General features: G+C 51.0%; 1 protein-coding gene across 1 annotated transcript; it reads right to left on the bottom strand.

Moving 5' to 3' along the window:
• Window positions 1–201: 201 nt before the first annotated feature.
• Window positions 202–27,774, bottom strand: HPS4 (HPS4 biogenesis of lysosomal organelles complex 3 subunit 2). The gene is made up of 13 exons (XM_049788793.1): window positions 27,382–27,774; window positions 25,078–25,168; window positions 19,747–19,890; window positions 14,621–14,728; window positions 14,074–14,190; window positions 12,487–12,581; window positions 11,599–11,659; window positions 8,648–8,684; window positions 8,028–8,124; window positions 6,281–7,145; window positions 1,745–1,877; window positions 1,202–1,310; window positions 202–373 (listed from the first exon to the last, which is right to left on the bottom strand). Exons 1-13 carry the CDS (start codon window positions 27,420–27,422, stop codon window positions 202–204), a joined length of 2,070 nt encoding a protein of 689 aa, XP_049644750.1. The 5' UTR covers window positions 27,423–27,774.
• Between the last annotated feature and the right edge of the window lie 53 nt (window positions 27,775–27,827).

The following is a 27,827-nucleotide window of genomic DNA, read 5'->3' as shown; positions in this document are numbered from 1 at the left end:
GACTCTGGTCCCTGTGTGACCCTGGTCCCGGTGACTGGGTTCTGTGTGACCTGTAGTGGCCCAAAGTGACTCCCTCCTAGCAGTGCACTGAGGAGCAAACACCCCACTCTCCCTCCTCCCTGAACAAGTGGCACACTGGGTGGGAACCTGGCGCAGACCACCATCTGTCCATCTGGGGGAGAGGGTTGGGCACGGTGGTGCTCACAGTAAGTTCACCCCGTGTTTCAGTAGTCGATGCCTAGCTTTGCCCGGAAGGCTGAAGGCACTGTCCTGGGCGCTGGGGAAGCCGGAGCCCCGAACTACCGAGTTCAGCTGCTGGAAGTAGGTCTCCTGTGCGGGGCTTCGGCAGCCATAGACAGCCGTGGAGGCATTTCTGTAGTGGGGAGAGAGAAGGGGAAAGAGGGGGGAGGAGAGGGAGAAATTGAGATCCAACTCTGGCCGAGCTGAGCCTGCACCAGGCACTCTCTACTGCTGTCCCCACAGCAGTTGTCACAGCTGGAGGCTTCACTCAGGCCCACACAGGCTCTGGGGCCAGTGACAGGTGGTGCTGTGTGTATACCTAGAAGCCTCATATGACCCAAGTCAGGGTTGCTTCTTTTCAGGTGACAGGTGAGGAGCGAGGGGACAGAAGCCAGCAAACAACACTTGAAATGGAGGTGAGGGTAGGGGACAGCAAACAGAATCCCATCTTTTTGGTTTGTTTTGGTTTTTGGGTCACATCCAGTGGTACTCAGGTTACTCCTGGCTCTGCGCTCAGAAATGGCTCCTGGCTCGCTTGGAAGACCATATGGGATGCCAGGATTCGAACCACCATCCATCCTGGGTAGGCTGCGTGCAAGGCAAATGTCCTACAGCTGTGCTATCTCTCAGGCCCCAAACATAACCCCGCCCATCTGAGCAGAGCCAACTCGGGGCCAGGAGCCATCCCCTAAAAGCCAGCACCAGAACCTGACATTGGGGGCCACCAGGCTTCCCTTGTCACTTCAGCAAGTGGGAAGAAGCACCCCAACTTTCTCTGGTCTCTCCTCTGGAGTCCACTGGGGCCACCGTGGCCTGGGGCTTCTGAGCAAAGGTCCTGGGCTGGGAGAACCATTGCAAGGATAGATGGGCGGGGCAGAAGTTCGAGAAGGCACCGGTCCGTGGGGAGCACTTGGATCTCGTCCCACTGAGTTCAGAGTGGAGCACTGTGGGGAAGCCTCACCTCACGGTCATCTCAGACAGCGCGGGCAGCTGGGCGAAGTCAGAGTGCATCAGGTTGACGGCCTGGAGGAAATGGCGTTCCTGGAAGGTTGTTGCCTGCGGCTGGTGGGCTGCCGAGGGAGAGCACAGGAGCTGTAAGTGAGCAGTGGGCGGCCAGCATTTCTCTCTCCAATAGCACAGTGAAGCTGAGTGAGGCCACAGGCTGGGCCTTGCAGCCAGCACCCAGTGAGGGACGGAGCAGGAGCATGCCATATCTTCGACAATGCACGCCGCCCCCTCCCGGGCTCCTCGGCACAGATAACTGAACATGTGTGTGCTTCTCTCAAAATGTTGGAGAAACAACCCGAAAAAGACAAATGAGCAAGGAAGTGTTTGCCAAGCGAGTCTAAACTCAGTGGGAGCCGCGCTCACGCTCAGGCTCGCTCCTAAAGAGGCAGCAGTCTTGGGACTGGCAGGCAGCACTGGGCAAAGCACCAGCAGCCACCCGGGACCGCGGAGGCAAAGACCACCACCTGGTGGGCATCCCCATGCAGTGTCTCCTTACCAGTCAGCACATTCCGGACACAGTCGTAGTGAGCGAAGGTGTAGGCTCTGCTGGAGGCGATGGCTGTGGCAGCGGGCAGTGTCTCCTTCAGGTGTACCTCCAGTCCATTCAGGGATGCCAGGCTGCTGTGGTACTGAAGGAGGCAGGAGAGAAGTGAGTTCCATAGGCCACAGACCCCAGTGATGGTGCTCATAGACCATGGCTGATGCTTTTTTTGTTTGTTTGGTTTTGGGGTCATACCTTGATAGTGCTTGGGGAATCTTAGGGCGTACCAGGGATGGAATCTGGATCAGCAGTATGCCAGGTCAGTGCCAATCCCCATAGTACAGTCTATTCAGCCTGTGAACTGTGCTCATGCCAAGCCAACCCCTAGTGGCACAGGTGGTGTTCTCTAAGCTTAGCTTTGAGCTTCACCAAATGATGGAGTGGATGACCTGGCCTCCTTGGGGTCCATGCCTCATGAGACCCTGTCCTGAATAGAGATGGCTCCCCAGAAAAGACTTCCTGGCTCAGCTTTTTCCTGGTCTGACAAACTGCTCAATTTCCTGTGCTTCCACTTTCTGATGATTTTGGGTCACCCAGTGACACTCAGGAGCTACTCTTTGCTCAGTGCTCAAGGGTAACTTCCGGTGGTGCTTAGGGGACCATCTGCTGCCAGAGAGAAAACTCAGGCTTCCTGCATGCAAAACCTATACTCCAGTCCATAGAACTATCCCTCCAGCCTCCTGTATCTATGGTTTTTGCTTTATTTTCTTTTGGAGCCACCTTGAAGATGTTCATGATCATTCCTGGCTCCACACTCAGGAATCATTCCTGACAGGGTTCAGACCAGGGATTGAAACCCAGATCAGCTGCATGCATACCAAATGCCCTATTTACTGTGCTATCTCTCTGGCCCCCTTGAGGGTTTCGAAAGTATCTTCCTATACTTATTAAACCTGGAATCCAGAAATGCTGGAGCTGCCGAGATTTCAGAGCTAGCCTGTGCCAACTTTGAAGCACTACCCAGAGAGAAGGGGGCTTGTGTCACCAGCCAAGTCTGAGAGGAAGTGGGAGAAAACATGGCTGTGGGCTGCCTGCTTCCCTAAACCCAGTGGTATGAGAAGGTGGGCGTAGATGCGGGGTGCAGAGGTGGAAATGGAAAGTCAGTCTTCTGGGGAAAGTGGAAGTGGACAGAGGGTGACCTCCTTTCTCTACTGTGCTGTCGCAGCAGTGGTGGATTTCTGAGAAGCTTCAGGTTTCCTTTGCTGAGTGTCTCCTAACAGACATTGCAGGGAACAGGGCTACAGTATAAAGAAGCATGTGTGTGACTGAGAGGCTGGGGTGGCTGGCATGGTGGGAGGCAATGCCACAGTCTGACCCCAGCCTCTCTTGAAACAAACACATGGAGGCGTGGAAGCCCCTGCAGGCATGCACCATGGAGTCAGGGCACTGCAGCTATCAGGCTCTGGTAAGCCCTTGGGAGTCTGCCAGTCACTGGTTCCCTCCCAGGTCAGTAAGTGCCAGGGAAAAGGAGGCTGAGAAGAGAGAGCGAGCCACGCCCAAGCCAGTCTGCTTTGCTTCTGCCGGCCTTGAACCCGAGATAGAATCCCTGGGCCATAAATGCGCAACTGGAAGATGGGATGGGTGAGCCACCGTGGACACTGGTTACTGGTAATGAAGTGCTTTCGGATAAGCAGGTCAGAAAAATGGGGCTTGTGAGGGGGAAAAAAAAATTCAGATTTTTCCTGTTTTTCTCCGCACAGCCTGAGCTAAAATGGTTTTGATAATTTTAGATGAAATCTTCATAATATAAATACATATTTAAAATACACTTTAGGAGAGTTGGTGTGTTGGAGGCCAGGGGGCGCAGTGGGCTGAATACAGGGATTGCAAAGACCCAGAACTGGAGGCAGCCCCTGAGCACCACCTGGTGTGGCAACAAGACCAGAAAAAAAGAAGGGGAAAAAAAATTGATGTTTTAAATTGATGTAGTTAAGAAAAACATCGTTAAAACACGTAAAAATTATACAGCGAATGCTCAACGGGCTGCATGCAGTAGGTCTGGGGTTCACTTCTGATACTACCTATGGTTCCCTGAGCACCACCAGGAGTGATCCCTAGTGAAGAACCAGGAGTAGCCCTTAGAGCCCTGCTAAGTGTGCCCCCCCCCCAAAAAAACCCAAAAAATTCTCAAAGTTTGCACCTGATACACAGTCACCACAGGTAGATACACACAGAGGTTTTTAAGAGACAGGAAACAGGCCTGATACCCGGATCCTCTGGCTGCCCAGGGCCGTGCTTGCATGCCAACTGTGCCCGTGAAGTGTGTAGGAAACGACACAGCAGTTTTACACTAGTTTGTGAAGCACTTTCTGCTAACACGCAATGACCTCAGGTCTCATCCTGCGCACAGACAGCCGAGTCCTGTCCCAAGCAGTGGACAACTGCATTTTAAGAGTTTGAAGGTCACTGAGATTATCAAGGCTCTATGCTGCCCCCTGGCGGAGCCTTCTCTGCACAGGATCCTCTCTTGGTGCTCCAGTCAGTGAAGCAAAGAAAGGAATAGAGGCTGAGGGGCGGAAGAAGGGATATCAGAGGCACAAGGGCGCCTGGGCCATGTGCCATCTAGTCAGGGAGCCCTTTAGAGGCAGCTTGCACCTGCCCTGCCTGATTCCCTGGCTGCGCCTTCCCCTGGGGCCTTGTTGTTCTAGATGCAGCAGTGGGTCTGGAGGGAAACCAGGTCAAGTACTTTGCATGCAGCATAAAAAGGCAACGAATAATGTCTGATTATGAAACCGTCTTCAGTGCAGCAGACCTGCTCTTACAGACCAGCCTGCAAATGTATATAAGTTGCCAGTACCTCTCGATTCAGAAAAGATGGGTTCTTGGGGCCAGAGTAATAGCACAGCGGTGGGGTGTCTGCCTTGCACGTGGATGACCCAGGACAGACCCAGGTTTAATCCCCAGCATCCCATATTGTCCCAAGCCTGCCAGGAGCGATTTCTGAGCACAAAGCCAGGAGTAACCCCTGAGCTCCTCTGGGTATGGCCCAAAACCGAGAAAAAAAAAAGAAAAAGAAAGAAAAGATGGACTCAGTTTCTCCTGTTACACAGGGTTCATACACTGTGTTCACGAGGACAAAAGGTGCTGAGACGTCCCAGAAAATTGGCCATACAAGGCAGGAGTTGCTTCTCCAATTCCCACCACGCCCGTAGCTCAGAGCAGCAGGGACAACAGGGCCAAGCCACACTCTGGCTCCCCTCCCAGCATCGGAAAGGGGCCTTTACTTTCACCGGCTCTCCACTCTGCTCTGACAATGGACCTTAGAACACCTGCCCATGTCCTGCTCCACAGCTATGATGGAGCAAGCACAGAGCTGACACAGAACATGCCTTAATCCGCTCCCTGCCCCGAGAGCAGCTGGGGTGAGTTTCTTCTTTCTCTTTTGCAAGGGAAGGTATGAGAGAGCTGGTGCATATATTTTACTGTGCCCCAAACACTGGGCGCAGGGCTGTGGGGTCTGTGGGCAGGAGGGAGCCTGCAGAAACAGCCAAGGCCAAGCACGTTCTTCCCTAGGGGCTGATTGCGCCCACTGACCGGCCTCTGAGCCCAAGGCGGCTTTGCAGTCTTGTGTGGTCGTAAGACAGGCTAGAATGAACGGGCTGAAGGAACTGAGGCTTCCCCAGGACATCAGGGGCCCTGCAGCAATTCCATCCTGCTGCAGGTTACTATAGCAACCGCTCTCCACTGGGGCCTGGGCCCAGCTCCTTCCAGCTGGAGCGGGGAGGTTCTGACTGCTTCTGAGGGGCCCTGGGAACCAGAGCATTACAGCCACACAGGCCAGCTGGCAAGGCACCTTAGAGGTGGAGTCGGGGTGAGAAACGTGATGCTTCCCGAGAACCCTGCCATGCTGCGACACAGCACCCCAGGCTAGGAGGGAAGGCTGAGGCAGCGGTGTGCAAGGTTGTTCCTGCTGTGTGTGTGTGTGTGCATGAGGGTAACACACTCCACAATGCTACCAGGTCTGGCGGCTGTGGTGGGGCCTGTGTGCAGGATCACTAAGCTCTTGGAGGTCCCAGAGCAGGGTTTTCAACTCAGGCTTCCCCCTTCCCAGGCCTGCACCTAGAAACTGGAAAAGCCTATAATGTTGTGGCTGGAGCTTAAAATCCCTGGCCCTGCCCTGTCTTGAGCACCACCAGGCATAAGTCGTGGAGGCTCCTGAGTGACACGGGCCACTGCATGGCCCTTCCTCCCAAATCAGGCCCCTCAGACCCCAGGTCTGGGACAAAAGAGGAGAGAGTACTGGCTCCCTCTGGCTGACTCAGGTCACCCCCAGCTCAACGCAGGAGACCCTAGACTGGGTACCTAGAGCCCTGGGGTGCACAGGACCGTGCACACAGGAATACAGAGAGCTGGGGGACTGTGCACACCAGGACTCAGAGAGGGACAGGGAAGCAGTGTATGTACAGGGAGGTGAGGCCTCATGGGGCTGTAGAGACACAGGGAGGCAAGATGCCTGAAACTGAGGCCACACAGCGCTGTGTTTGCACTCACCACCTCCTGGATGGCTGCCGCATCTTCCTGCAGTGACTCCGCAGCAACCACGGCTAGCAGCAGGCTGTTCACAGAGTGCGTGTACAGGCACATGGGCACCAGGCCTTCAGGGGGCGCTGCCTTCCATCTCGCCTCACTTCCCCCTGCAAAGTGGCTGTCCTCCATGGATGCTGGAGAAGCCAAGCCCGTGCCTGGGAGGGTCCCCCAAGCCTCCTCATCACCCTGCACTGAGAGCTGCTCCCTAGATGCCAGAGGCCGGCATGGTTCTGCAGGAAGGGGCTCTTCTGAAGGACAACAGTTATCAAGGGGCTCTGGGGCCGTACTGTTGTAGGACGAGAGATCCCTGTTGGCCGTGTCTGTCATGGCTGCAGGTGGATGGGGTTCTGGAATGCCACTGTCACTGACAACAGGTTCCTTGGGGCCAGCGCCACCTCCCTCAGGAATGCTCAGACAAGGGACGGGACAATAGGCCGAGGATGGCACCTGGTCCTGCACCTCCTGAAAGTGGGATCTAGACAGGTCCAGCACCCCTCCACACCCTGGTAAGTCAGATTCCTTGGCCAAGGAGCAGTCGAGCGTGGGTCCTGGGGTCTGTGCAGTGCTAGACGTGCCTGAAGGCTGGAGGGTCTTGGGAGCAGGGTCAGACAGGTTGTTCTTATCCTTGATACTCAGCAGAGCCACATCCAGGGAACTGGGCTGAGTGATGGTTGCCAGTGTGTAGGCTGTGGAGTCCTTGGGCCTGACAGCGGAAGTCTCTTCTGAGACAGACGTGTCCAGGATCGACTTCTCCAAGACAGATGTGCTTGAGTCTGTAGACAGGTGCTGGGCCATGCACTCCTGGAGTTTGGCTGCAGGTGCAGGAGAGCTGGTGGACAAGGCAGAATGGGCGGGTGTGAGGAAGGGCTCAAGCGACAGGGGTACCTGGAAACACAGAGCCTGGAAGGCGTTATGGGAAAAGCCCAGGAGGGAGAAGGCAGCCATGCCTGGCCTTCAAGGCTTCGGGCAGCACAGGCACAGCTGGCCACAGAAAGACCACAGCTCTGGTCAGTCCCCTGCATCTGGAGTTCTGCTCCAAGGCAAGACCTTCTTCTGGGGTTGCACAGAGAACTTTTCTAGTTTTATGACAATCCCACAAAGGAGAAGTTACTTTTATCATTTTGCAGATGAAAACCATGAGGCTTGGGGCCAGAGTGATAGTACATTGGTAGGATGTTTGCCTTGCACGTGACTGACCCGGGATAGATTCAGGTTCGATTCCTGGCATCCCATATGGTCCCCTGTGCCTGCCAGGAGCGATTTCTGAGTGTAGAGCCAGGAATAACCCCTAAGCACTGCTGGTGTGGCCCCCAAACAAAACAAACAAAAAGAAAACCATAAGGCTCAATTGAGAGCAGAGTTGACCAAGGCTACTAGGCTGGTCAGAGCCAGCCCTGGAGCTCAGGTCTAAGGCTACATTCAGCAGTGCTGAGGTTTACTCCTGGCTCTATGCACAAGAAACCAGATACGCTGCTGGGGGTTGAACCCAAGATGGCCACATTCAAGGCAAGTGCCTTAACTCCCTGTCATCCCTCTGGTCCAGCCCTAGGATTTGAAACCCACTCCCTTCTTTTATCAAACTGTGTTCCAGAAGCTTCTTCCAAGGCGGGGAGAGGGGCATGAGTAAGGTGGCATTCTGGAAGGATGGACAGAAAAAACCATGACGGAGTCTTTAAAACATGTTTATACCAAAGATAGGGCGCTCCCTTACCTGGGCATTGGCTCCCCTGGGAATTCCTGGAGACTTTCTGCTTCCGCTTGAGTCAGGAACACAGGCATGATGTGGACGTTGGCAGGGAGATCCATTCCTAGGGTGGCAAAACATCACAGCAGGGCGCTCCCCGGGCCAGAGAAGGGGGTGCGGGGAAGGGGGGGAAGCATCTACTCTTGGGAAGGTACCAACCCATAGGGCAGCTCTTAGGCTCACCCAGAACCCTGCACTGGCTGTCCCTGGGATGAGAAAGACTCAAGTCCCTAGAAAGATGGCATTTGGTGGAAGGGAAAGGTGGGGGACCTATAAGAGGCCAAAAGCTGGAGAAAGGGAAGTCCCAGAAGGGACTTCAAGAGGACCCAGAAGAGTCCCCAATCTCCTGCACTGGGCTCCTCCGATCCTTTTCTTTCTGCCAGCCCCAGATCCTGCCCAAGCAGAGTAGTCTCAAGATCCTGAAGCCTTGGGGAAAGGGACTAAAGCACTCCTGCCCACTGGCATTTGGATGCATAAACTGTTCTGGAAGCTTCACCTCAAAAGCACATGAACTAAAGGCATGGGGGCCCTGAACTTTCCCCATGATGGAGCTCACAGGACAGGTATCCATAGAACTTTCTACTCACCTCCTTCCTGCAGTGCAGGCCCTCTTGGAGGTGATTTCTGAAAAGAAGCAGGGACAAGTGCTGGTATGGAGTGCCCCTCTTCCTCTGGACCCAGCCAGCAGGAATATATGCTTGGATGCAGAACACGGTTAGTTGTGCAACTTTTTTTCCTTTTATGGTGTGGGGCATGTTAGGGACACACCCAGCAGTACTCATGGCTTGTTCTTGAATCAGTTCTGGTGGTGCTTGGAAAAACCATATGTGGTGCCAGGGATCAGGCCATGTACAAGGCAACTGTCCTACCCACTGTACCCCCAGGTCATGTGGACACTGCCCTGCCTGGCTTGGGAAGTAGGGACTCCCAAGCATAACTGCCTGGACACGAGATCCTCTGTATCTCCCCAGGAGATAAAAGTCAGGATGCAAGGATTGGGGGTGTTTTTCCCCACACCTTCAAGGAACTTCTTATCTACCAGATGATGACATTTGCCACTGCCTGGCCAGTGAACTCAACCACATCCAGTACAACCCAAATGTGCAGGCCCTGGAAGCCTCATGGCCAAGGATCCAATCCACACTGGTATGTGAGATCCGGCCAGTATGGAAATATCCTCCTAAGAGTGGTCCAAACCCCTTAAAAACAAAACAAAAAACCTGGGAGGGGAGAAGATGTGTTTGGGCCACATCTGGTCATGCTTAAGACTTACTCCTGGCTCTGTGCTCAGGGATCACTTCTAGAGGAGCTAAGGGAACGAGAGGGGCTGGCAAGTATCAGCCATATTCAGGGCATGTTCCTTCACCTTCTCCAGCCCCTAGATGTAAAGGTTTCGAAAGGACTCACCCAAATAAAGAAATTCCAGGGGCCGGAGAGATAGCATGGAGGTAAGGCATTTGCCTTTCATGCAGAAGGACGATGGTTCAAATCCCGGCACTCTATATGGTCCCCCGTGCCTGCCAGAGTTGATTTCTGAGCATAGAGCTAGGAGTAACCCCTGAGTGCTGCCGGGTGTAACCCAAAAACCAAAAAGAAAAAAGAAATTCCAGACCCATTCTCTCAGCCAGCATGACTTTTACTAAGAAATGACATAAAAAAAAAAATGACATGACTTTCATTCTATGAGAAAAAATAGTTTTTTCAATAAAAGTTCTAGTCTCAGGGCTGGAGTGATAGCACAGCTGTAGGTCATTTGCCTTGCACGCAGCAGGCCAGGATTCGATTCCCAGCATCGCATATGGTCCCCTGCCAGGAGCCTGCCAGGAGAGATTTCTGAGTGCAGAGCCAGAAGTAGCCCCTGAGCACCATCAGGTTATGGCCCATAATAAAAAAATAATAATATGGGGCCGGGCGGTGGCGCTCGAGGTAAGGTGCCTGCCTTACCTGCGCTAGCCTAGGAGACGGACCGCGGTTCGATCCCCCGGCGTCCCATATGGTCCCCCAAGCCAGGAGCGACTTCTGAGCGCATAGCCAGGAGTAACCCCTGAGCGTCACCGGGTGTGGCCCAAAAACCAAAAAAAAAAAAAATAATAATAATAATAATTAACTATCAAAAAAAAAAGTCCCAAGTGGATACTGGGTACTTTTATCAAGCCTGTCCCTTTTCTTTGTTTATTTGTTTAGGTTTGTGGGCCACACCTAGCAGCTTTCAGGTGTTGCTACTGGCTTTTGCACTCAGAAATCACTCTTGGTCCCCTGGTGTCCCATATGGTCCCCTGGTCCCCCAAGCCAGGAGCGACTTCTGAGCGCATAGCCAGGAGTAACCCCTGAGCGTCACCGGGTGTGGCCCAAAAACCAAAACCAAAACAAAACAGAAATCACTCTTGGGGGCCGGAGTGATGGCACAGTGGTAGAACATTTGCCTTGTACGTGGCTAACCCAGGATGGACCTCGGTTTGATTCCCCGGCATCCCCTGTGACCCCCCAAGCCAGGAGTGATTTCTAAGCGCATAGCCAGGAGTACCCCCTGAGTGTCACCGGGTGTGGTCCAAAAATCAAGAAAAAAAAAAAAGAAAGAAAGAAAGATATCACTCCTGGCAGGCTCAGGAGACCACACATGGATGCCAGGAATGCTGAGAATGGAACCCAGGTTGGCCGCATGCAAGGTAAATGCCCTACCCGCTGTGCTTTGAGAACACAGGTTTTTTTTTTTAATGTTACAACTGAAGTAAGCAATTGCTGGCACTAAGACATCCTTGCCTTTTATGTGACCGACCAAACTTTAATAAAGTTCGAGTTGGTAATAGGTAAATGACTTGTTTCCCTACTTTGAACCTAGTCTTTTGTTACATTTCAGATCCTACCTTCAGGGGCCATCCTGGTAGTACAGTGGGTAGGCACTTGGCTTGCACGTGTGTACGAGCTGATTCTATAGCTAATTCCCCAAATGCCCCCCTGAGCACTGCCAGGTGTGGCCCCAAACCTGAAAATCAAATCATATCTTCAAGGGGCCAGGGAAAAAATAAATGCCTCAAACAGGGGCGCCTGCTTTGATGCAGGGGCACAAGTTCTATTCCCGGCATCGCATGGTCCCCCAAGTATTACTAGGAGCAATGCTCCAGCACCAAGCCAGACACAGTCCCCTGAGTACCAGTGGGCATGACCCAGAAACTAAGACTGTGTTTTCAAATGCTCAGAAAACCCAGGTCAGACTGAAGGAAGGACAGATGGTGGCAGGTGCTTCCTACGAGCTGAGCCGCTTCTTTCCTGGAGCAAAGGCTTATGCTCCGAGCCAGAACCCTGAGTTTCTGTTCTCTTGGGCTGTTCCTGCAGCCTCTCTTGACTGGCCCTGAAGGCGGAAGAGCCTCCCTATGCCCCATGGCCTGCAGGAACCTTCTCCCCATCACCCAGGCACAGACACAACAACCCTCCACCTCACTGCTGCCATCAGGCTCCACAGATACGGGTTCCCGACATGAGAGAGCAGAAGGCAGTAGCAGTGGTCCCCCTACCCCCTGGCCATTCAGCTCTACCATACCTGCTCCCGGCGAAGCAGGACCTTAGCCGTGAGGGAGGGGGCGAACTGGGTGCTGACAACCCTAGGGTGAGACACAGGATAGGGACAGTATGAGCAGAGCTGGAAGCAGGCCTCGGGAAAGGCTTTGGAGCCTGCTGCCACCACAGCCGTGTGGGCAAGGTGCAGAAACGACCCAGGGGCCAAACAGCACCAGAGCCCTGGGCCATGGGTAGCACAAGCTTTGTTTGCGGAGCTGCAGTTTCTGAACCTAGCACTATTTGATTCCCTCCACCCCGGGCCTCTGAATTCCACCTATGCCCCTTCCAACATGCACACACTGGGAAAGCCTTTAGGGCGAGAGAACCCAGGGTGGGTTCAGCCTGGCAATTCCTGGGGCCGCCCAGAGCTCAGTGCACTTCACAAGTGCCACCTGGGGTCTGCAGAGAGCAGAGAGACAGGAGCAGAGCGCTGAGGACAGCAGCCTTGCAGGGAGTGGGCAGGTGTCTGCACAGGCTTACTACAGCCAAGATGGCTGAGCCTTGGTGTCACAGAGAGGCGGGTCTGTGGTTGGCAGGATCCTCTCAAGAGGGCAGAAGATTGCTTCAAACCTTTTATCACCTTTTATCACCCCCGCTCTTTCTTGGACACAGCAGGTCCTGATTTCCCAACTCTTGTTTTGGGACCAGCCCAGACTCTTAACCTCTCTCTATATTTTTTGGTTTTGGGTCACACCTGGAGGTGCTCAGGGGTTACTCCTGGCAGGCTCGGGAGACCATATGGGAGTCCTTCTGGGGTTGGCCACATGCAAGGCAAATGCTCTACCGCTATGTTATTGCTCCGGCCCCTCAACCTGAGTTCTCTGACTGCTGCAGGGGCCAGCTCAACCAGGAAGGGGGCGGCTGTACTCACAGGCCCTGGTAGATGATGCAGCCAGCTCGGACGTGTGGGCAGTGCTGGCAGGCCTGCAGGATGAGGGTGGCCTTCAGCAACAGCAGGGGTTCCACCTGCAGGGAAAGGTGCCTCGAGTTAAGGGCTGAGGCAACATGAGAGAAAAGGCGGGGGGGGGGGGGGGGGGCAGGGTGAACCCCCAGAGTGTCATGGCCCAGAAGCTACCGCACATCCCACTGGTCCTGCAGTGGGTCTGGGTCACTTCTCTCTGCTTAGTGTTGATGGCCTTTGCCAAAGGCTGAGGCAGGAAGTCTCTTTGGAAGCTGGCATGTCCAGCGCTCTTGGGAAAGGTGCAAAGGGTACCGGTAAGAGGCTGCAGCCCTAGTGCTAAGAGGGGGATGGCCAGAATATGGCAGTGCTGAGAGGGGATGCCAGAGCACAGTGCCCTCATCAACGTAGGTCCTGTGTGGGCTCAGCTGCTGCCACTCCAGCCTAGGACAGCTCAGCAGCTCCCTCTGACCCATTGCTGTACGTCTGCTGCCCCTTTGCAAAAAGCACAGCTCTCAGTGCCCCCTGAAATTTCCCCCTCTTTAAATGACCAGAGAGTGTTCCTAACAGCACCCAGGCCACTGTCCTCCCTATGAGTGCTGCTAGGAGGAAAGCTGCTCTACAGCACAGAACGCATCACTTCCCCGCATGGTCTCTGTGCAGGGAGACACCTCCCATCCCCATATTCCTGGAACTAGTCGGCACCCAGAAACCCCTATAAATGCCAGAAGAGACTGGACCTGGTCAGCAATGTCCAGCAATGTCCCAAGGCTGTCTCTTGGCCTCCAACTAAACCCACAAGCCCTTGTTGGCTAATGGAGCCACAACTGCATTATGTCGAGGCCTCAAGCCAGCACTCAGTCCTGGCCAACTGCCCTGCAGACATCATACCCAAACTGGAGCAGGAAACCCCACTCCATGACTGGTGGAGCCACAGCCCCAGGAAGGAGGTACTGAAGCCATGGAGGTGCTCTCTGGGCAATGCGACCCATCACTGAGGTATACTCCCAGCATGCCAGCCACCTCCTCCAAGGACCTGAATACCTGTGGCAAATGACTAGACTCAAAGGCCAGTGACGTCTCCCACCATTCTGATTCAGTAACTGTGTTTCCCAAAATGCCAGCATCAGATATCTGTAGTACTAAGAAGGAGGAAATCACAGGAGAATCACTGCAGGAACAAAGGGGCCTTCAGAGCACTGAGTTCAATACCCGGGGCCCAAGCGAAAGAAGAGCACCCTTCCCAGAGTCCTCACTGGGGAGCACCAAGGCTTTGCCTTATTTCTGACTACAGTGGAGGGGTGGCGGCCACCAAATACCCTAATGTAAGCTTGCAGTCCATGCAAAATCCTGTCTGTTCACTGGACCTTCCAGCTGCCCAGGGTGACTGTACGCTTAGAACACCAGTTGGTAGCAGCTGCCCAGAAGCATGGGTCTGTCCTGTCACGTCAGGGCTGGACTGACCACAGGATTTGTAGGCCTCAGACAGTTGGAGACCAGCCCATCTTTAAGGGGGAGCACGCAGCAGCTCTGGCCCTGCCCTAGGCATGAGGATGGTACCTTGGTGGGGTCCAGGGTCCAGAGGGAATTGAAGATCTTGTCGAGATGGTTGGTGTGGTTCAGAATCTGCTTGATGACGACATCCCACTCGGAGCTGAGCTCGTCCCGCGAGCGACTCTGAAAGAGAAGCCCAGGTCAGCATCACGATATCATGACAAGATTCCCACCTGTCACAGAAAGTGACTCGCAGGGGAAAGGGGATGAAAGTGTGGTGGCCTATTTTGCGCGTCCCATACACGAGGCACAGCCAGTTGTCCCCATCTGCCCCCTCCCCGAGACCCAGGGTGCATAGTGGAAGCAGCCCATGACCAGGCTCTCCACTTCCCCACCCCAGTCCCACTGGAATGAAACGGGAATGAAAGTGCCTTGTGCTACCATGAGTGGCATTGCTGAGGGAGGCGCCAGGATGCCCGGTAGAGGTGGATGCGTGCAGAGGAGGGTCAGACCCCCAGTCCCAAGCACATGCTGTGAGCTGCCAACAGTGGCTTCTAAAGAGACCCAGTGTCAGACGCCCCCCCACACCCTACCATCACCACCACCCTTGGACCTTGTAAGCCAGAGAAATGGGTCCATTGTAAAAGCGGAAGTATCCGATGAGCTGGTCCAGGAGCTGCGTGCAGCTGACATCCGGGAGCTCCACAGCACATCCCAGCACCTGGGGAAGAAGCAGCAAGATGGTGCCATCAGATGGTTCTAGACCCTTCCACAACAGAGTGCAGTGTGGGTCCTCCTTGTCCCTGAGGTAAATATCGACCTCTGGCAGCCAGGACTCCAAGTCAGACCTCATGGGCCTACACAACTGGACCTGCTGCCTGTGGCCTGCAGCCAGACAATGTGTTCTTCACAGGCGCCCTAAGTGCCTGCCAAGACATCCATAGCTTGCCCATCTGCCCTAGTGCCCTCCGACAGTTCCAGTGTGGCCTAGAAGTCTGTTCTGGTCACGAGAACAATGGTAACCTCTGGCCAGACCCTGGTCTTGTGTTGTGTGGACACAACTGTGTTGCTGTGTGGATGGGGAAGTTTCATCTGGACCTGCGATAAGCATGGACCAGGACTGTTTCTACATGGCCCTCACATGTCATGGTAAGGATGGACTGCTCAAAGGTCAGGATCTGACCTGACTGAGTGATCTGATGGTTCTAGATCCTTTCACTGAGGAGTGCAGCATGGGTGGTACTGCAGAGAAATGTCCACTCATGCCAGCAGCATCAGAAATACCAGGGACAGGTCACATCCTTTCATGTCCCAATTCTACGTGAGGACACTTTTCAGGGGATCCTTAGACAAATCCAACAGAAAACAGCAAGCAAAGTTCCCCCAGAGTCTCAGCTCCCTAGAGACAAAGATCTTTCTACTTTCTCCATTGATGTCATCAAGAGCCCCCAGAACTTAGCGCAGCATTTCTTTCTGTCACAGCTGATTTATCAAAATGCTGATTAAGGTTCTTAAGTTCAATACCATCTTGCCAGTTTATCTCTGGGAAAGGACAAGCTCATTCCAAGGAATCAGGAAGTGCTGTTAGATTACAAGTTGTTTTACCCAAAACAAGATCATCCCTGGTTCCTTCCTATCTGTTTGTTTACAACTTGGTTTTACTCCAAAACAGATTATTTTACAAAGTAAACCTGGGCAGGACTGGCTCAAGATAGCCTAAACTATCTGTCCTTACTCCCTTTCCTTTGGGGTGGTGGTAGTGGTGGTGTCTGTACTCTATAAAAACACCAGTTCTGGCCAGCAGCTTGCTCTCCATATGAGACAGAAGACTGCTAGATTAGTCTACATGTGTTTCACCCTCAGCCTGGTTTGGATTATTTCATGTGTGGCCCTGCTTTAAAATTGTTCACATGGGGTTGGAGATATGGTGTATGGGGCGACTTTATAAAGTACCCATTCTATCCTAGATGGAAGCAGAAAGTACTTGTTTTATTAAGCTAGAGTGGCTGGAGCAATAGCACCGTAGGCCTTGCAAAAGTATCTGACAAAGGTAGCATCTTACACACACACACACACTCACACACACACATATACACACCTTATACATCCCTGCAACTCAATAAAAAATGAAAATGCGGGGCCGGAGAGATAGCATGGAGGTAAGGCGTTTGCCTCTCATGCAGGAGGTCATCGGTTCGAATCCCGGCGTCCCATATATGGTCCTCCCGTGCCTGCCAGGAGCAATTTCTGAGCCTGGAGCCAGGAATAACCCCTGAGCACTGCCGGGTGTGACCCAAAAACCACAAAAACCACAAAAAAAAAAAAAAAAAAAAAAAAAAAAAAATGAAAATGCAACTTAAACAATAGGCAAAGGCCAACAATGATTTAATCCCGGGCATCCCATGTTGTCTGCTGAGCCTGACAGGAGTGACTCATGAGTGAAGAGCCAGGAGTAGCCCCTGAGTGCCACTGAGGATGGCCCATAAACAACAACTATAACTGAAAAAGAAGGTTGGAGAACTTAGATGATCTGACCTTAACACAGTGTAAAATTCATTTTGCAGGGGAGGATTTAGGGCCATGCCTGGTGGTTGCTTGGGCTTACTCCTGGCTCTATGTTCAGAGGTCACACTTGGCGATACTTAGGGGGCCACGCATGCAGTGGTAGGGACTGAATTGAGGTTGGCTGGGTACAGGGCAAGCGCCTTATCTCTGTACTACCATTCTGGCCCTGCAGAATAGTATCGACAACCCTCAGATGTATCAATTGAAAAGAACAGACGTGGGGCTGGAGAGATAGCATGGAGGTAACACATGCTTACATGCTTACATGCAGAAGGACGGCGGTTCGAATCCCGGCATCCCATATGGTCCCCTGAGCCTGCCAGGAGCAATTTCTGAGCATAGAGCCAGGAGTAACCCCTGAGCACTGCTGGGTGTGACCCAAAAACAAAAACAAAAAAAAAGAAAAGAAAAGAATACACGCCAGAAACAGACCCACAGGTAAGTCTTCAATCTTTCGAAGAGGTGTGAAAGGATTCCCAAGGAAAAGGTGATGTTTTGCCCCTTTCCTAATTTGCTGGGACAACTTTATTCCACCTGAGAATAAAAAATGCGCGACCACCACTTCATAACAAACAGAGGTTCATCCAAACCATCCACAGGCCTAAATTAAAAAGCTGAAAACCGATAGAAACATCAGAGAATGTCTTAGCCTAATGGTATTAGGATACAGAAAATCATAATCATAAGAGAGAAAACTGATATATCTAGCTTAGTTAAAATTAAAAAGTTTTGCTCCTCAGAACACAATAGTAAGAAAACTAATAGTGCTGGGGAAGACAGTACAGTGGGTTAATGTGCTTGCCTTGCACGTGACTGACCCAGGTTATATCCCAGGCATCACATACAATGCCAAACTTTGCCAGGAGTGAACCCTGAGCCACAAAGCCTGAGCTAAGTGTAAGCCCAAGCACCACCAGATATGGCCACCCTCTACCTCAAAATAAAAAGAAAATAAATAATCAGACCAAAACTTGGGAAAAATTATTTTATCTGACAAGAGTAGCACCTTGGAAACACCCACCACCACCACCGCCAACCCCCAAGAACTCTTGCAACTCAATAAAAAATGAAAACACAACTTAAAAAAATTGGCAAAGGCCTTGGATACTTCTTAAAGTGCCATTAAGTGCAGAAAAAAATAACAAAAACCTCAGTATCATTAGTCACAGGGGGAGAATGAAAGACACAGTGACACAGCATCCTGGGCTGAGAGCAGGACTAAGATTAGCCCAACAGTCTCTGAAATGCTCCTCGCACACATCCTTGGGCACAGCCGCAGAGCCACTCTGGGCAAGGTCCAGCCACTTCTCACACAATCAGCCCACAGGGACACTATGACCCAGCAATTCTACACCGAGATACTGACCCACAAGGAAGGAAAACCCAGCCCACAGAAAGGACAAACTGAGGACAACTCCCAGGTCTCTTGGTCTTAGCTTTCCCACACTGGACACAATTCATATGCTCAGACAAAGAGAATGGGGCTGGAGAGAGAGTATAAGAGTTAAGTCTTGGGCCTGGAGAGAGAGCACAGTGGTGTTTGTCTTGCAAGAAGCTGATCCAGGACCAAAGGTGGTTGGTTCGAATCCTGGTGTCCCATATGGTCCTACGTGCCTGCTAGGAGCTATTTCTGAGCAGACAGCCAGGAGCAACCCCTGAGCACCGCCGGGTGTGACCCAAGAACAAAAAAAAAATAAAAGAAAAAAAAAAAGAGTTAAGTCTTGCATGTGGCTGACCTAGTTTAATCCCTGGCAAAACATGGTCCCCCAAACTGTAACAGGAGCAGTCCTGAAGGTCCCTGAACAGCCCTGGCAACCAGGGCATCACAGCATGGCATTTTTGGACCCTTACACTGAAGCACCAGTTGATCTGGAAAGAATTGTATAGGGGTCCCTGGCCTCGAGTTGGAGAATAAATGATGGGGCAACATTTGGACAGGGTCTGGTATTCATCAATGAAAAGGAAAGCACTACTGTGACATGCGATCCCATAGGAGGGTCTCCTCTCTTTTGGGGGGGGGGGGATGTCACTGAGCCTGCGAGGGACAGGTGCATGCACGAATTCATTCCTTCAGCACACTGAGACAGCCAGGGTAGACTGAAAGGGAACAACACATAACAAAGGCTATCTGGGGAGGTGGCAGGAGGGCTGCTGAGGGCAGGACAGGAAGGGACTTTTCAGCAGGCAGAAGCTTACGCTCTGTCTCCTGACAGGAACTTGTTCGACACAGAGATACTAAAGGGTCCACTGGACATCTCTGTAACTCATCATGCTGGTTTGCTGAAAATGATTTCTTTTCCTTTTTTTTTTTTTTGGAGGGGTGGGTGGTTTGGGGCACACCTGGCAGTGCACAGATGTTACTCCTGGCTCTGCACTCAGAAACTGCTCCTGGAAGGCTCAGGGGACCATATGGGATGCAGGGAATCAAACCCAGGTTCATCCCGGCTTGTCTGTGTGCAAAGCAAATGCCCTACTGCTGTGGTATCACTCCAGCCTGTGTGTTTCATCATATGTCAGTACAATGGAGATCTATGTATGTCAATGCATGTGGGTAAGCTTGAGGTCTATTTCATCCTATATAGGTACTGTTTATGGAGATCTATGCATTTCACAGAATATAAATGTTTCCTCACATAAAAACAGAAAGGGCCTGGAAAGATAACACAGTGGGTAAACTGCTTGCTTTGTACACAGTCGACCCAGGCTCAATACTTATCTCCACATGTAGTCCTCCGATCACCACCTGGAGTGATCTCTAAGCACAGAGCCAGGAAGAAGCCCTGTACACCTCCAGATGTAGCCCACATACACACAACTAAAAAGATAAATATTTTAAAAATATTTTTTAGAGAATGTTAAAAAACAAACATACATACATCAGGGCTTGGGGTCACTTCCCCAGGAAGTGTAAAGAGGCCAGGGAATTTTCCAGAGCACAAAGAAGAAAAGATGGAGATAATCTCACAGCAGGCAGAGTGTCTGTGTCACACAGGAGGGTAGTCACAGGCCACGAGGGTCCCTTAGAGATGAAACCAAGCCCAATGACCCTGTCATGATGTGCACCTCAGGGCACGACGTGGGTGACAATGAGCTTCATCTCCACAGAACTTAGCACCCAAACTGATGATTCTCCCAGGGAGAGCCTGCGATCACAGAACCAGTCCTTCAACTCACCCAAAGGTAATCTCTGTCCACTTTGATGGCGAACTTGAGCTTCCGCAGACGAATGAGAGTGGGAGCTGAGCCAGAAATATCCGAGATGCAGCGCACGACGCCAGCGATCTGCCCACAGAGCAGCTCCTGTTGGTCCAGCAGAGTCTATGGGAAGGAAAGAGCAAGATCCAGGTGGGACACTGAGAAGATCTAACGTTTAAGTCACTCTGGAGAGCGGGAGCACCAATGGGTGGTAGTAGGGCACACATAGATAGATATATTGATCTGGGGTGCTGTGTGCTTTCTTATGGCCCAGGCACCACAACTACTGTTCTGTACTTTGAATGGGGTGCAAGACCAGACAGGAAAGGGGAGATGGAGCACTGTGGGGCTGGTGACACACTAATCACTCCTGGCACCAAAGGGAGCTCAGAGGTAGAGCACCTGCTTCAAGGTCTTGATTTCAATCCCCAGAACCACTACCCTCCCCTAACACCCCAATTCATCTTCCGTGCTCTTAGGACAAAGTCACTCGTGCCCTGCCCAGATTCCTGGGTTATCTGGAACACCCAGAAGTATGCCACAGATGATTGGACAGAACTAGAGTGTTGTGCCCCAATGACAGGCATGTGGCTGGGTAGAAACGAGTCTTTCACCCCTGTTCAAACCCTCTGCAGAGCAGCTGAAGCAGCCCAGATCCAACCCAGATACTCAAAAGGAGAGCAGAGACAATGTGTTTGTTCTAGCATGAACTGTGGAGACACCAGGTAACCAGGGGGCAAACCAGGAAATGAAGTCTTCTCACCGAAAAGAACTGAACAGGCACGAAAGATGAAGTAGAAACAAGCACCACCAAGAGGAAGTAATGTCCTGATCCCAAAAAGTAGACACTCCAATGGGGACCACACACATCTAACAGGGATTCTTCCAGGGAAGGAGGGCAAGTGGCTAGGTGGGTGGGTGCAGAGAGTAAGGTGGGTAAAGAAACCTGAAGCACCACCCAAGAAGACAGGATATGTGGACCTTGTTTAATGCCATTGTACATCTAAAGACATAAAGGTTACATAACTTTTCCTCTGCGGAGCCAGGCAGTGATCCCTCCCAAAGACAAGGCAAGTACTCTACCACCCATCCCCAACCCTTGAGGACCTTGTTTGAATCCTGATTAAGAAAAAAAAATAGGAGAGATAGCATGGAGGTAAGGTTTGCCTTTCATGCAGAAGGACAGTGGTTCGAATCCCAGCATCCCATATGGTCTCCTGTGCCTGCCAGAGGCAATTTCTGAGCATAGAGCCAGGAGTAACCCCTGAGCGCTGCTGGTGTGGCCCAAAATTCAAAAAAAAAAAAAAAAAAAAAAAAAGAAAGAAAGAAAAGAAAGAAAAGGAAGGGAGGGAGAGAGGGAGGGAGGGAGGGAGGGAGGGAGGGAGGGAGGGAAGGAGGGAGGGAGGAAGGGAGGAAGGAAGGAAGGAAGGAAGGAAGGAAGGAAGGAAGGAAGGAAGGAAGGAAGGAAGGAAGGAAGGAAGGAAGGAAGGAAGGAAGGAAGGAAGGAAGGAAGGAAGGAAGGAAGGAAGATAAATAGGAGCCAGAGAGATATTATAATGGGTAGGGCTTGCATGCAGCTGACCTGGGTTCAATCCTCGGCATCCCTGTGGACCACTGAGCACCATCAGGAGTAATTCCTAAGCACAGAGCCATGAAAAACCCCTGCACATGACTGGGTGTGACCACCACTCAAATCCCCCCACCCCAGAAAAAACAAGACACAGTAGGGGCAATAGTGCAATGGGTAAAGAGCTTGCCTTGCCAACCTGGGTTTGATCCTCAGCACCACATATGATCCCTGAGGCCCTCCAGGTATGATTTCTGAGTGTTAGAACTAGGAGTATGCCCTAAACACTGCCATGTGTGGTCAAAAAGAAAAAGAAAGAAAAGGACTAGAGAAATAGCACAGTGGTAGGGCATTTGCCTTGCATGTGGCCGACCCTGGTTGAACATGGGTTCAATTCCTGGCATCCCATATGGTCCCTAGAGCCTGCCAGGAGCGATGTCTGAGTGTGGAGCCAGGAGCAACCCCTGAGCACCACTGGGTGTGCCCCCCCCCCCAAAAAAAAAGAAAGATAAAAAGAGTAGAGAAGAAATACAGATGGCCAACAGGCGCATGATAAAATGCTCCACATCACTAATAATCAGAGAAATCAACACAACAATGAGGTACCATCTCACGCCACAGAGACTGTCACACATCACAAAGAACAAGAAACATCAATACTGGAGGGGATGTGGGGAGAAAGGACTCTCATTACTGCTGGTGAGAATGCTTCCTAGTCCAGCCTTTATGAAAAACAATATGGAATTCCTCAAAAAATTGGAAATTGATTTCCCATATGATCTAGCTATACCACTCCTAGGGATGTATCATAGGAACACAAAAACACAATACACCTATATTCAATATGCACACCTATATTAAATTGCAGAGCTATTTACATAGCCAGAATCTGAAAACAATCCAGATGCCTAACAACAGATGAGTGGCTAAGGAAACTGTGGTTCATCTATACAATGAAATACTATACAGCTGTTAGGAGAAATAAAGTAATGAAATTTGCTTATACATGGATGGATTTGGAGACTATTATGTTGAGTGAAATAAGTCAGAAGGAGAGAGATAAGCACAGAATAGTCTCACTCATATGTGGGATTTAAGAAAAATAAAAGATAGTATAATAAATAACATCCAGAGACAATAGAGATGAGGGCTGGAAAGACCAGCCCATGATAACAAGCTTATCACAAAGGGTGGTAAGTGCAGTTAGAGAAATAACTACACTAACAGCTACCATAAGAATGAGATAGAAGGCCCTGAGAGATAGCACAGCGGTGTTTGCCTTGCAAGCAGCCGATCCAGGACCAAAGGTGGTTGGTTCGAATCCCGGTGTCCCATATGGTGTGTGCCCCCCCCCCCCCAGTGCCTGCCAGGAGCTATTTCTGAGCAGACAGCCAGGAGTAATCCCTGAGCAACCAAAAACCAAAAAAAAAAAAAAAAATGAATGATAGAGAAATATAATACCTGTTTTAAAGACAGGCAGGGGTTGGGGGGAGGTAGGAATGGTGGAGAGAGGGAGATAGTGGCAGGAAGGTTGCACTGGTGAAGGGGGGTATGCACTTTATGGCTGAAAAACAATTACAAACATGTTTGTAACCACTGTGCTTAAATAATTAAATTATAAAAAGAGAGAATAGGTGTTAAGGCACTTGCTCTGTTTGTGGCAAACCTTGGTGCTCTGTTTGTGGCAAACCTTGGCTGGATCCCTAGTACCACAGGTGGTCCCTGAGCACCACCAAAGGTCATTCCTTAAGCACAGAGCCAAGAACAGCCAGAGCCCCACCACCCCACCCCACCCCAAACCCACCCCAACTCTGCTGCCACCACCAAGAATATTAGAAACAGAATGGAAGGTGTGTGGGAAAGAAGGACTAAGTGGTATCAGTGGTGTCTAAGTTAATTAAGATAAAAGTTTTAATACAGTAATATCAGATGATATTGGGAATTATTAGAATTATAATTTGTTGGGTATTCTTTCTTCATTTTTTTAAATCAATGCCAGAGGGCTTCCCTCATCGGTGGTATGGTACACAGAGAAACAAAGCAAAGTAACAGGCAGTATCAAACCATTGGTTTGTATTACTAAACTGAGACAACCAAGCAGTAGGAAGACAGGGTGGTGAGGGAGGAAAATAGCAGCTCAGGAGAGGTGACATCAGGATAGGAGTCATATCAGGATAGGAGTGATATCAGGACAGGTGACATCAAGACAGGTGATATCAGGGCTGAGCACTTCCTAAGTGTTGAAGGTATAGTGACTATACATCAAATCATGAAGATTAATACTATCATAATGATGTTACCTAAACTACAGGAGGGAGGGAGGAAAGAAGGAAGGGGGGGAGAGGTAGAAAAGGGGGAGAAAGTGAGAGGGGGGGAGAGAGAGAGCAAGAGAGCAAGAGAGAGAGAGAGAGAGAGAGAGAGAGAGAGAGAGAGAGAGAGAGAGAGAGAGAGAAAGAGAAAGAGAGAGAGAGAGAGAGAGCTTGAGACCCTGCAGGTCTCCTGAGTACCTCTAGGAGCAACCCCTGAGACCCAACTAGATGTGGCATCAAACTTCCTCCCCAAAGTGAAAAAAATTAAAAATAAGCTACAAAATCATTTTTTAAATCTCCTTTCTTGAGTCCGGAGAGATAGCATGGAGGTAAGGTGTTTGCCTTGCATGCAGAAGGTTGGTTGTTTGAATCCTGGCATCCCATATGGTCCCCAGAGCCTGCCAGGAGTGGTTTCTGAGCATAGAGTCAGGAGTAACTTCTGAGCATAAAGCCAGGAGTAACCCCTGAGTGCTGCCGGGTGTGACCCAAAAACCAAAAGAAAAAAAAAAATCCCAAAATCTCCTTTCCCTTTGGAGCTTTTACTTGAGCCTGAGTAAGGTGACACAGTGACACAGTATCTAGGATCAGTTTCCAAATGCCCCAGGAAAGAGAAGGCTGGGAACGGTGGTTAGGTTTGGGGTGAGGTAAAACAAGACCAAATGTCGCTCCCACTGCTGAAGCTGTGACTGAGGCTCAGACATACACCCTACTTCTGCATTTGAACAAAAATTAATGTGAAGGAGCTCATCAAAGTCTGAAAGCACAGGGAGGCAAAGGGAAAACTTTCCCAGGACAAATGGGAAAAGAATGATCTGGGAACTTCAACCTTAAAAATAGAGGGGTGTGTGGGGGCCAGAGAAATAGCATGGAGGTAAGGCGTTTGCCTTGCATGCAGAAGGGTGGTGGTTCGAATCCCATCATCCCATTTGGTCCCTGAGCCTGCCAAAAGCGATTTCTGAGTCAGGAGTAACCCCTGAGTGCTGGTGGGTGTGGCCGAAAATCCAAACAAACAAACAAACAAACAAAAGAAATAGAGGGTATGGGAGTGACAGTACAGCAGGCAGGATACTTTGTCTTGCATGTGGCTAACCCTGCTTCGATCCCCAGCATCCCAAAAGGTCCCCTGAGCACTGCCAGGATTGATTCCTGAGTGCACAGCCAGGAGTAAGTCATGAGCACCACTGGGTGGTTCCAAAACCCAAAGAAATAAGCAAATAAAGGAATTTCAAGACCTAACAGTGAAATATTTGTTTGACTAAGAGTAGAAATGCTCAATACCTGGATGGAGCCAAACCAAAGGTTTCCACTGTAAAACCCATTTTACACTGTGAGGGGAAACAAAACAAAACTAAACTAAACTAAACTACAAAGCTGTGAAAAGTCATCACATAGATGTGGAACCTGACCCAACCCATTCCCATAGCTGAAGCTTACCTGAGAAGGATAAAAATAACAAATGCCAGCTCTTGTGGGATCTCCTTCTTCCTTCACCTTCGAGCCATCGTAAAGGAAAAAATAATTCCACCTGGCAGAACAGAATGCAAGTGAGCGAACAGCCTTTTTCACCTGGGAACCGGTTCTCAAACACACTACCTGTAGCCCTGCAGAGAAGCCTGCTGGAGGTGAACCACTACAAACCAATCAGACCGTATCAGGGGTGCATCTGATCCGGAGAACCCCGGAGAGGAGTTAGACTTAGCAACCACAGAGATGTTGCTGATCTGAGATATGGAACCTCAACTTCAACATCACATGGAGTCCTGAATGGTTTTTGCCACCATTCACAAGGAGCGTCTTACATGTGCCCCCTTACAACTCCTTGTCATCCTTTCTTTCAGTTCATGCTTTCAGCCCCAGGCCACAGCAGTAACAGACTCATAGTAAGAAATTATTTCAATGCAGAAGTAAGTCTACCTGGTAAACGGGGCCTCGAGTTTAAAGAGCAGCACTGAAGCCTATTGCACCAGGCAAACCTTCCACCACGTCAAAGCACAGGTCTTTACCAACTGTCAACCTGCCTGGGGCCCCAGGAATATCTTCTCAGTTGCCCTCTAGACTCCCACCCACCCACCCACCCACCCACGAGATACAAGCCAGCCAGGCAGTGTATCTGTAAGAACACGAAGTGGGGCTAAAGTGGTAGTATAGTGGATAGGGCACTTGCCTTGCAAGCAGCTGACCAGGGTTCGATCCTGGGCATCCTATATGGTCCTGTCACCCCCACCCCTCGGCACCACCAGGAGTTAATTCTTACATACAAAAGCCAGGAGTTAAATTCTGAGCATCACCAGGTATGCCCCCCCCCCCAAAAAAAAAAAAAAAGACACAGCACAGCAGCTCAGGATACTCTCTCCCTCCCAATGCATCGAGACCACACTCACCTGTGCTGCCCTCCTGGGCTCAGCCCTCCCTCCACCACCCTCACTGGCTCCCACCTTGTCCCAGATAACACAAATACAAATTGCCTTCCAGCACAGCCCTGCATTCCAGTGCCAGCTAAGTACTGGCTGCAGAGTCAGTCCAGCTCCTGAAGCCTCAAAAATGCTGGAACTGGTCCAATACTCCACCTCTGGGTTCCATCCTACCCCCACACCAACCCAAGGGGAAAAGAATTAGAGCTTCTGCACAAAAGGAACCCTAGGAATCACCTGGATCTGCTGCACCTGAGGTCTCCCTCCCACCCCTGCAATTGTGCCCACCTCCTGCACAACCCGTTTCCACCGTACAGCCTGCACGCTCAGCCCAGCTCCTCAGGCAAGGCCTCTACTGCAGTCAACTCTGAGCAAGGGTGAGGGCGTGCAGGGGTCAGGAGGGGACCCAGCAACAGGCAGATGAGGTGTAATACCCTCCACAGTCCCCATGGCCACCCTCTTCTGAGGGTGTAAATTTTGAAAGCCCCATTTCTAGTCTTTCAAAAGTAGACATTCCATGTGGTGCTCAGGAGTTAAAGGATGTGGTTATGTTTTAGGTTTGGGGGTTTGTGGTTATGTTTTAGGTTTTGAATAACACACAGTGGTGCTCAAAGGTGATTATTGGCTCAATACTCAGAGACCACCATGGCAGTGCTGGGGAACCATATTGCAGTACCCAGGAGCAAATCGTGTTGGCCATGTATAAGGCAAGCCCCTTACCTGTACTAGCTCTGGTCTCCCCTGGCTTCTTTTATTATAATGTTTTACTTAGTTTGGTGTCCGGGTCACATGTGGGTGGAGAGGGGTGACCCTATATTGCAGCTTACACCGCACAGACCCCACCAGCTCAGGATTCATGCTTAATTTGGCTGCTGAGAAACATTTCTGTTGTTGTTGTTGTTGTTTTTAGAAAATTCAGGGACCGGAGAGATAGCATGGAGGTAAGGCATTTTTGCCTTGTATGCAGAAGGTTGGTAGTTCGAGTCCCGGCATCCCATATGGCCCCCCAAGCCTGCCAGGAGCGATTTCTGAGCATAGAGCCAGGAGTAACCCCTGAGCGCTGCCGGGTGTGACCCCAAAACAAACAAACAAACAAAATTTAAAGTGAGGGACTGCAGAGATAGCTCAGGGACTTAGGGGCTTGCCTTGCATGTAACCCCTGGCACCATCTACAGTCCCCTGAACACCAGCAGGTGTAACCTGAAGGCCCTCTCCACCAAAGTTAAAAAAAATTTTTTTTCAGTGGCTGTAGATTTCCAGTTAGCCCAAATACCCTCTCCACAACCTGGCAGGCACTAAGCCCTGGTAGGTGCTGCCAATCACTCACCAATTCGCTGGCTTCTTCTCAACTAAAGCAGGGGTGGCCATTTACTCTCTAGTTACCCACATTCTCTTTATTTGGGGTTTTCTTTTGCAGAGACTGCTTTCTCAGCAGGGACTATTCGTCTGGGGCACAATGCAGAGAAGCCAGACATGAGTGGTGGCCAAGTTCTCCTTCCCAAGTACCACACATGGGTTTGGGGCTTATTCAGCCTGAAAGTGACGCTTCCCTTCCCAGCAGGCCCAGCAGGGTTGAGAGTGTGTCCAGGCCTCTCAGCAGTTCCAGAGAGGGAGTAAAGCAAAGGGTCGTGCAAATTCAATTCCACTGAGCTCGCTCCTGGAGTCAGGCTCGCTGGCTTTCTATACAGCACCCAAAGCTTCCAGCCAGGAAAGCCCACCAGAGAAGGCGTGCAAGCAAGTGCTCTCAAGTGACTCTTAAACCTTTAGCCTTAG

The sequence above is a fragment of the Suncus etruscus genome, chromosome 15 (genome assembly GCF_024139225.1).
Source record: "Suncus etruscus isolate mSunEtr1 chromosome 15, mSunEtr1.pri.cur, whole genome shotgun sequence".
Taxonomy (NCBI): domain Eukaryota; kingdom Metazoa; phylum Chordata; class Mammalia; order Eulipotyphla; family Soricidae; genus Suncus; species Suncus etruscus.
The sequence above is the reverse complement of the archived record's forward strand: the minus strand, read 5'-3'. Positions and strand labels throughout refer to the sequence as shown.

What these genes read in the sequence shown, in the direction of transcription:
- HPS4 (XM_049788793.1), bottom strand. Translation starts at nt 27,422, where the DNA reads ATGGCCACCCCTGCTTTAGTTGAGAAGAAGCCAGCGAATTG. An exon ending in GAGAAGAAGCCAGCGAATTG is followed by an intron (nt 25,169 to 27,381) that starts GTGAGTGATTGG and finishes CTGTTCTGCCAG; the next exon opens with GTGGAATTATTTTTTCCTTT. An exon ending in GGACCCTGGACCCCACCAAG is followed by an intron (nt 12,582 to 14,073) that starts GTACCATCCTCA and finishes CTTTCCCTGCAG; the next exon opens with GTGGAACCCCTGCTGTTGCT.